This window comes from Montipora capricornis, chromosome 4, assembly GCF_036669925.1.
Source record: "Montipora capricornis isolate CH-2021 chromosome 4, ASM3666992v2, whole genome shotgun sequence".
Classification (NCBI taxonomy): domain Eukaryota; kingdom Metazoa; phylum Cnidaria; class Anthozoa; order Scleractinia; family Acroporidae; genus Montipora; species Montipora capricornis.
The window spans coordinates 20,760,834-20,770,833 of record NC_090886.1 but is presented as its reverse complement, the minus strand read 5'-3'; the positions used below and the strand labels follow the sequence as shown (position 1 = coordinate 20,770,833).

General features: G+C 38.8%; 1 protein-coding gene across 2 annotated transcripts in view; it reads right to left on the bottom strand.

Annotated features, from left to right (window-relative positions):
* LOC138045773 (uncharacterized) overlaps nucleotides 1-10,000 on the bottom strand; it is a 44,964-nt gene that overhangs the window by 30,639 nt on the left and 4,325 nt on the right. For both annotated transcript variants that reach the window (XM_068892391.1, XM_068892392.1), the window contains exons 3-8: nucleotides 7,520-7,837; nucleotides 6,816-6,942; nucleotides 5,723-5,896; nucleotides 4,789-4,872; nucleotides 2,187-2,354; nucleotides 1,701-1,781 (exon numbers count right to left, since the gene is read on the bottom strand). In XM_068892391.1, coding sequence (XP_068748492.1) covers nucleotides 1,701-1,781; nucleotides 2,187-2,354; nucleotides 4,789-4,872; nucleotides 5,723-5,896; nucleotides 6,816-6,942; nucleotides 7,520-7,837 — 952 coding nt within the window. The remainder of the gene's footprint in view (nucleotides 1-1,700; nucleotides 1,782-2,186; nucleotides 2,355-4,788; nucleotides 4,873-5,722; nucleotides 5,897-6,815; nucleotides 6,943-7,519; nucleotides 7,838-10,000) is intronic.

Below are 10,000 nucleotides of genomic sequence, written 5' to 3'. Positions count from 1 at the left end.
CTGGTCAAATGAGTCGACCTTTTCGAAATTCTATAGAAGAAACTTAATTTGTTCTTCTGACGAAGATGTTGGTCAAATCACTGCATCACGATTGACAATTGTGTTATGGAAAATTAATGTTTCTGTTAATGTTATATTTCGGTCATCATGAGAACATTTGTTTCCCTGCTTTGAACAACGCACAGCAAGGTCATAACGTGGAGTATTTATGAGGAGAATTCAAAATTAGACGAGGGCTAACTTACCTTGAAGGATATTTCCACTTCTCCGAGTATATACGGAGCAATTGTGACCTCATATCTTCTAAGTAATCTGCTAGTCGTCGACAAAAGTTTTTTCTTTCCCTAATTATTTACTCAAGAAGAAGAGGGCGATGTCGGGCACTCCTGGGTTTACATAGGGTGGTGATTTGCATAACAATGCAACTTTGAAGAGAGGTCTACACGCATGCGCGATGGAGGATCGCAAAGTGCGGTCATAACTGCTCCGTATATACTCAATCTCGACCCCAGAGCTCTTCTCTTGACTGAGGGAGAGAAGAGCTCTGGGGAACCCTGAAAAAAAGTGTCTTCTCATTGGTTTTCGTGAAGAAAAATCAAATGTGTCTCTAATTGGTTCATTCATATTAGCACGAGGAGTGAGCAGGCGCAGTACGGTTCAAATAGCCAATTTTTGGCTATAAGAACCTCACGGCCCATGTTCTCCTAAATAGAGTTTCCCAGAGCTTTGGGTCGACCGGAGGCTCTGGTGACGAGACTGCGTATATACTCAGAGAATTGGAATTATCCTTCAAGGTAAGTTATCTCTCGTCTAATTTTGAATTTTAATTCATTCTTTTAAGTCCACTCTTCTTCGCCTAGTTTACAAGTAAACGATTTAAGTACCACTGAAAACTAGAATTGAAATAGACGTTTGTGAAAAACCTCCTATTTCTGCCATGAGTTTATATCGACAAAATTCCGCGTACTCTTTACTAGTTTGGATGCTACACGCCTCTGCCACAGCTAAGTTGTGGAGGCGTAGCTGTTAAACGGATCATTCACCGTTCTCGCAAAACAAGGACACAGGAAACTACAATCAGGAATTAAAGTGTAGAGACATTTCAGGAAATTAAGCCTTGTCTAACAGACAGGTGTAACTGTAGCGCTGTTACATGACCGAAAAAACGAAAACATCCGTAACCACCCCCTCTCCTGTTTCAATGTTAAAAAAACGCTTAACAGACGCTGTAACATAGTTGCAACATTGAAAAGTGCGATTGGTGGGGGGCTACTGAAACAGAAACAGTAAGAGCACGGATTGAGGAATTCGCAATTTTGTCCCTGATTGCAAATTCATATTACAATTTTTCAGAAGATCTCAGAAGAGAAATGAATCAAGCAGTGAGTTTCAAAACTCAAAAAGGGATAATTTGGCAAATAAATTCCTTTTTGCCGCCAAATTCATTGAAGTTCTATTGTTATTTTTCCCTCCCAGGGGAGCAAGCCAATGATTGTGAGACATTTAAAAACCTGCATCACTGGGAAGTGATTGGGTAACGCCGAAAGAGTTTGTGCTGTTATAGTTGAATCTTTTAATGATGACCAAATATACTTACGAAATTCTGACGCAAGGCGCACGAAGAATATGCATTGTGCTGTGCGTATATGTAGAACCTTGGTTACATAAAAGGACAGCTATTGAAATATTATATTACTTACTCAACTGCAAAACCATCTCCTTGAAATTCTAACGTAGCCTCGGCGTCATTAACGCGTCGTTTCTTTTTCGGAGATGTAGCACTGAAAAGTTAAATACAAAGTGCGCACATTCGTTTTTACTTTAAGGTGTTGAAATTTCATCTAAGTGAAATAAAAAAGGTGAAAGTATGGTTAATGTAGCAGGGACGAGCACGGCTGATGAATTGTAATCCAAAATGCAGTCATTGATCGCCATGCAACGGGGTCAGTGGTATGACAATTGAAATGTGATTGAAAAAAAGCCGGATGGGTTACGGGATCCTGATGTTCCAGTAGTCATAATTTAATTAATTTAGATAAAACACAACATTGAGTTGGCCGAATTGGTCTCATGGCCTTGATGTTGCAAAAGCCGAAAAGCCCCTACGAGGAGCGGTCAATTTAGGGCAAAATGATTACTCTTATGATCGCACAACTTCAATAAAGAAATGACTCATAGCAATATACTTAGATTGCTGATCTTCGTTCAGGCTTTCATAGACTTCCTCTTGAACAAGTTGGGTGATTGCCACGGGAAGTCGAAACAGAACAGATGTCCCGCGAAACCGCAAGCTACCCACTGCTTCTAAAAAGTCCACCAATCGTAGCTTCTCGCTTGGGCCTCTTCCGAAAATTCTGTCAAATGAAAAGAAGCAAAATCTACTTACTTCAAGATGAGAAATACTACACGGATTTTGGTATACGAGGTTGAAGTTCGACCCCAACCACGACAAGACCTTGAAATAACATTGAGATCAGCACAGTTTCTAAAAAATGGACAATCACTCTGAGTTTAAAACAAGACATTGTTCTACAATAATTTTCAGTTGTGAGTTTGGGCTTAACTACAGAATACCCGTTATTAAGCGGGATGCCGTAGGCGTCGCGTGTTAACGATTCGGGCGAGCTCCGCTTTTTCATCATAGTCACAAATCGCCATGTTCTTCTATTGCGCGATTTCATTGGCTCCATTCCACCTTGGAATCACGTGCAAGATCAGGGGTCGATCAGGTTGGACAAACACTATGTGCGATTTCATAGGTTCCAGTCCAACTTTGAATCATGTGCAAGATCAAGGTGCACAAGAAAAACGCTGAAGTGCTGATCAAACACAACACGCCCCGAATGTTCATGAAATCTAGAGAAAGAAGTTCTCCAATCGAACCATGCAGTTTGTCCACTTGTCAAATAGTGAACAGAGATTGAATTCTTGGATTTATTAGCGCTGTTTTTTTAGCTGTATAGAACCGTGAATACTTGCATAGAGTGTGCTTCCAACTGGGAACCTGTTCGTTGCCATCGATCGAACCAACGAGTTTGCCAATCGAAGGAATGAGTTCACCAATGGAACCAACGAGTTCCGCGGCTTGTAACAGTTGTAAATCATCAAACGAATAGTTCAACTGGTTAGCAAAGAGTTTGTCTAAACACGAAATTTGAAGCAACTTTCACAAAGTACTATAAATCGAGAAAAGTCCCCACTCGGATAAATTTAAGCGCGGCACGTACTCTATCGAAATTATTACCGATCATTACCTACGATACCTTATTTATCGATCATTGCTCTACTTAGAGTTACGTTTGTTTGTAATATGCATACTGACACTACATAATTAGGTTATAAACTTGCAATAATAAAGGATAGAGGATAGAGGTAATAAAGGATAGAGATAGATAATAAAGGATAGAGTCCCGTTTTGTCACCGACGAGGTAGTAAGTTGTATCTTTTGGGGAGAATCTTTTTGTACCGCTTTCAAGTAATTGTTCAAAATAAAGGTATCACACTCTATGTATTTTTGCAATAACAACGTTCTTGAATATCAGTAGACTCCGAGCAGCGCGACTTCAATAGTGACAACACAAGGGTGATCACCGACCGGTCTACCATCCAAATAAGTCCAAGAGGGCTTAACTTGTGGACCAACGGGAATCGGTGTTTTCCCTTGGGCTCCATTGGTTCAATTTGTGACCTCTACATAAGCAATTACAGTGAGTGTTATAAAAAATTCTATTATTCTCCAAAACTTTGCTCGTACAACAAAACATTTTTCATTTAGAGTGCCTAGCAATGAATTTTGCGAGCTTTTGAAAATGTTCTTAAATAGGAGATTGTCTGTTGCTCCCCTGAGACTTGAATGTTCTTCATTGCATTGGCTAAACTAAAAATTTACAAAACCAGACAGAAAATGGACCTTTTCTGCAGTCAAATTACATATCTTCACAGGGATCACCCTTTAAGCCCTGATCAGTTTCTTAATTCACTTCATGTAAGAAAATTCCTTGTTCCTTGCCACTGCACTATTCAAATTCCAGGTTTTCCTCGTTGCCACTTTAATGCAAGCAGGAGCCTTCCTGACACAAGCTTGTTTGCTAGTGTAAACAGACTTTGATTATCGCTACAAAAAGTTTTAATGCTTACATCGACCCACCCAGCATAAGCGCCTCCAGGCTTCTTGTTTGCATATGCATAGCGTGTATTGTTACATGCCTTGTTCTTCAAACGAAGCCGCTACAAGAACACAATAGTGGTCAGGTATTCTGCAGTCAATCTTTTTGCGTTCGAAATTACATGCAGGAGAACGTTATTTCTTATCTTGGGTGCCCTGTGCATAGGGTGAGCTTTACCAAATTTTTGTTTTTTCGTTTGCCCGCTATTTCAGCGATCTTGAATTACGTCATACCTGCATTGATACGTCAATGACAATCGCGCACCTCATGATTGGTTGTTACGATAAGATTGTTTCTTTCCCTACTTTTCTTCTTTGCTTCCAAAGCGACTGACGAACACGCTTCAATAATCCGAGATTAATACTAGCTAATAACTCTGTGGAACCTCAAGAAGTCCACACACCGTTCGCAAACCCTTCTGGCAAGATTGCCCATAAGGCAATTGACACAAGTGCACATGAATTTAAATCAGAGTTCACCTAAATAGCTTGCGAGAGCATCCGGTTTTTTCACAGGCTATCACCTAAGAGGATTTCCAAGACTTCTTTGCATTCGCAAGTCAAGTTATGAACCCAAAACACCACCATGAAGTTTCTCAGCGTAGAACAAAGTTTTACATACTTGGCTTTGTTGACTGCCTCCTCTGACACAGCAGCATCTTGTGCACTTTTTCCCTTGACATGCTGTATATCCCTTATCACTGACCTGGAATTATATTCATGAGAATCATAATCATCGACCAGTAAAACATTTACAGCATCTGCTCTTTGATATAGCCCATTTTGTTGGTCATTATTCTGTTCTTTTTATAACCTTATTCCACATTACTTGCTCGTGAACAAGTTGCCAAAGCCTCTCCATTCCACAAGAATGGTTTTTAAACCATTTTTCACAAATGGGATAAAATTAATATCAAAACCCTTCGAACAGGCTGAGAGCAACATAGGGAGTCAAAGCAACTGTTCAAGAAACTAATAGCATAGCAGATTTATAGAGTGTAATACATGTTATTGAGTGCAATATGGAAGTTGCTATGGAAACACAGCGAGAGAGTAATTCTGGGAAGTATATAAAAATGAAAAATCGTATGAACTTGCTTGGGTATTTTGTGATTTAAGGTCGCTAGTGATAATTTGAAAGTTTTCAAATTGCACTTGCCTATGGTTCGTGCTCATAAATCATTAATACATTTGTATTTACACGACACTGATAATTTCTTATTTACTGTAATTAACATTGAAGTTCAAACTCAAGTTGAGTGGTTTAGTTTTTACTGGCATTATAATCTTTGTAGAAAAAGAGAATAATGGCTCTTATCTAATGTTGTGATTGGCCAACTTCCCTCTGTCTCAATTCAGTTTTTAATAGCATTAGCTAATTTTCCCTCCAAACATGATTAACAGTGATAAACAGTTCTTTTTTTTAATGATATGCCATTAATCAAATCAAACTTGATTAGCGCAGAATTGTTGGGTGAAAGTTGAGCTTCAGGGCCAGAATTTTTATAAAAGGTGCAGTAAAGCCGGTACGTTCTCCATGTTTGAGAGTTACTTACCTGAATTCCTCAAAGGAAAGAACACCTTCCTCTTCAACTGCATAGAACCTGAAGATGTATCGACAACGCATCTCCCCAGAAAGTCCTCCATGAGGTGTACTTGGATCCATAGCTGCCAATCCAGAAATCAACTCTTCAAAAGTCAGCTGATTCGGATGGTTTATGCAAAATGATCTGAAAATAATCAGACATCAACATCTTTAACAGAAATACCTCGATATTCATGTGCGATTCAAACATCCATCTCAGCACTTAAAGCTCGGCAAAAGCAGCTGAGGAACTGCTATTTCATCGAAAACTCAAGACAAATGTGTCAATCAAACTACACACCAGCAAGCAGAGCTAGAGGAATGCGATTCTGGCAACGACATCAGCAACAACAACCGTCGGGGGGCAAATCTATAGACTTCAAGATAAAAACTCTCGATCTTCTAGATACCATGAAAGAGCTTAAGACTAAGAAGCTCTGGGAAAAGGTTGCAGAAAAAAGAGGACTTAGCAAATCACTAGTTGTTAAATATAACAAGGACCGGATAAAGATTCGCAGCCAGCTACAGTAACTCTCAACCATTAGACAAAGAAGAACAAAGGTGCAGTGAGACCCACATGACAAAGAAGACAACTTGTGTGTCGTAAAGTCAAAAGCGAGAAGTTGCCACTAAAGGCCAACTGTGTTTTTGTGGAGTTCAAACTCCTGCGACCTAAGAAAGCCTTGAACATGACGTGGGAAAATAAGCCATGTCAAAGCTCTTGGAGTTACAAACAAGATGACACCTAAACAAGCTCAGGATTTGGATTTTATGCCATTACTCACAATGAAAACATCCCTGAAGGCCCCAGAGAACCGGATAGAAATGTCGACTATGCAAGATACAGTTTAATAACCTGTGAAAGCCAAAATCTCTAGTGCTACAGAAGTACACACACATTACATTCTCCAAGTCTAGAGCTCTCTCAAGATTTTAAAGCTACACTGTAGTAATAACAGTCTGTCAAATGAATTATTGCAATTTGCAAGGTTTAGTAATCAGCACAAATTATGAAGACAAAAGGTAGCTATTTTTTTATCATACTGTTGCACTTTAAGTTTTACCTGAAAAAGTCTTTCATCCTGTCAGTCTCCAGTCCAATCTCAGCCATAAACAAGGCAAATTCTTCAATTCCTAAAATATTTACTCCACCACTGCACTTGTCAAATTTCCTTCTTATATATTCCTTCTCTGTGGATACAAATTATATAACAAGAACAAAAGAAATGGTAAAATCCCTTTCCATATTGTATTAAAAAACAGTTTTAAGAAAAAAAGCAATGTATGAAATACATACATGTACAAAAACACAAAAATGCCAGGACTCAAAAATAGCACTGTAAATACATTATTAAGTAACTATATGCTGTGTTGTACAAATGTGTGTGATCCTTTCAAAAGACAAGCCAGGTTACATTTGACTTGATTTGCGTTAATTGTTAATTTCAGTTTACGGTGTCCCCAATTAGTACTCCAGCACTAGAACGACTAGACACTTTTGACTTAAATAAAGTTCCTTTCCTTCCCAATGAAAAGCGTTAGCTACAGTGTACTTCATCCAGAGAAGGTAGCTACTTTTTTCCTAAATTGAGGTAATGAAGACAGATTCTTTCAAACCTAGAATTAAAAATAATTCATTTTGACAATGACAACAGTCGGTTTCTCTATTCAACCGCCAACTTCCAATTTTATTGAAAGCTCTGGTCAGGTGTATGAGAACACAAGAGGAGTTTGCTGAGTGCTGGAAATTAGGTTCACCAACATTTACCTGGGTTTCCAAAATGTGCAGACTCCACAAGTTTTACCATTGCAGATGAAAGATTACCATTCTCTCCATCAGTTGGTTTGTAAGAAATGCCATCTGCCTGCTGTGATCTAAGCAAAAACTTTGCATTCCTATCTGATGCTTTACAAAGGCTTGGATGTTTTTTAACAAAACCACCTCCATTTCCTGAGCCACTTGAAAATGTGCCACAGGAACTTACAACAGCATCTCTTTCACAGAGGTTTTTTGCTGGTGCTTGTTCTTGTACAGGCAAACCCGAAAGGTTCACAAATTCTTCAAAAGATTCCAATGCTACCAATCCTATGGAAGAACTGAGGAATTGGTAAAACAAGTAAACTCAGTTTTTTAAAAAATGTTAGCTTGACAAAAACTATTGGGCCAATGTTGACAGTTTGCGATGGCTCGATAGCAAACACTGTCACTTTTTGCGATTGTGTTTGCGATTCTGTTTTCCATATGGGTGATTGCTTTACGCAACTTGATCTCGTGACATCGTAACAAAAGGGCACAGTCAAAATTAAAAGCAGAATTAAGTTTTTACATCGTGTTCAACGTCTTCTTATGTTGGAGTTGTTGCAAAGAAGAAGGCGGAGAGGAGCAGCAACGGTTGCAGCATAGCCAGTATTAAATTATAATGCAGGAACTGGCTCTTCATGATCGAGAACTCTACTACCGGTATACAGTGTATTTGGCATGTGGTACTAAATTCTTTGATATTCATTAAACTCACACTGTTTTGAGGAGCATCCTCATTGCCACAATCGAACTCAAATGCCATTTTCATTACAATTCGTCAAAATGTATCACATGCGCAAAAGTTATCGTCAATTGATCACAAACAATCAGAAACAGTTTAACAATTATTGTGTTTCCTCGCTTTTGTGTTGCTACCCGTCACGAACAACGTCACGCAATGAAAGAGAATTTTCTATCTCTTGTGTCTTGTTTGTGATCATCAACGATTGGTTGGGGAAGAATGTAAAAGGTGTTTCCCTGGAAACTAGGCTTTAAAGGCAGCCATGATTTCACACATTAATTGTTTGTAATGGGGTGCAGAGAAACTGTAATCCGCATTTGCCTCTTCAGTTTTTTTTCTTCAACTTACGTATCATTTTCTAAGGCAGTAAATTCCATAGAATCTGCTAACAGTTTCTGTTTTTGTTAGTTTCTATTCTCTCCTTCTACCCAATTCATTTTTTGTTTTCATCCAGAACTCCACTGCTTCACAATATTTACTAGCCCCATTGGCTACTGAAAACTCAAAATCTACTCTAGCCAAAACTGAAATTTCACTGGCCTGTGGCTAGTTGGCAACTGTTAGTCTCGAGCCCTGCTATACTTCATGTTATATACATGTAAGTTTATATTATTATTATTATTATTATCATCATTCCAAAGTGACATCCACGATTTTCGAAAAACTCTCAATTTTACTTGGAAAAAATGTACGTAACAGATTTTGAATTTTAAAAAAGCCTTTACAACTTTAAATACGTAAACAGGCTAAACCGCATACTTGCATGTACAATGGTAGGCCTCGTGCAGTGTTCTTACCAGAATTTTTTCTGAAGGGATCATATGGCCCATAGGGGCAATCCCCCAAAAAAGGTTGGGCCCTTTCCCAAGGTACAATAGTCCATTTTACAGTTGTGTGCTTAGTTACCTGGCCTGTGAATGAAAGTGAGGCTGGAGTTGACCTTGTTTTGATAGAAACCTGTTATGTAAGTTCTTACTAATTAGCATGACAACAACATCATTAACATAACAAAAGGAGGGAGGTCTGTATCATAACAAGGTCAACACCAGCCACACTTTCATTTAAAGGCCAGGTAACTAAGCACACAACTGTACAGAGGTCTATTTTTTTCTTCTAAATCTTCTAGCCACCCATGTTTCATCTTCCAAGCATTTCGAAATATATGTACATGTAGATCTTTCTTGCTACATATCGAGAATAAAGCAGAATTGTCTAGTACAGGTCGATTGACTTTAGCGGAATCGGCTTCTTGTACCTCCAACCTCGGAACTTTAGGGCTTGAAAAGAACTGTTTTTATCTTTTTTGTTGCAAAGTGAATATTTCAATAATTGAGCCTTCAGCAAATGTGGCCAGCATTGTGACCATTGTCAGAGGTATAAAGATTTAAATTATTCCTACTTTCCCCCTCCCACCAATCCAATGTTGCTGAAAAAACCACCAAAGGCTTGCATGTACCACTGTCAATGTACTGTACCAATGGGGAAAATTCAAACAAGCGAATAAAAAACTTAATAGCCAACGTTTTGGCCACTCTCAAGGCACAGTCACCGTGAGTGAATAAATTAATGCAGGGATTTAGTGTTCGGTAGCATTAGCATAAGAACAAAGGCTCACCAGTTTTTCAAGAGAATATCTTTGCGCCAATCGCGTCCATTTGCACGTTAAAGGAAGGATCCAGAGTATATGTGACCTCTCACGCGAAAAC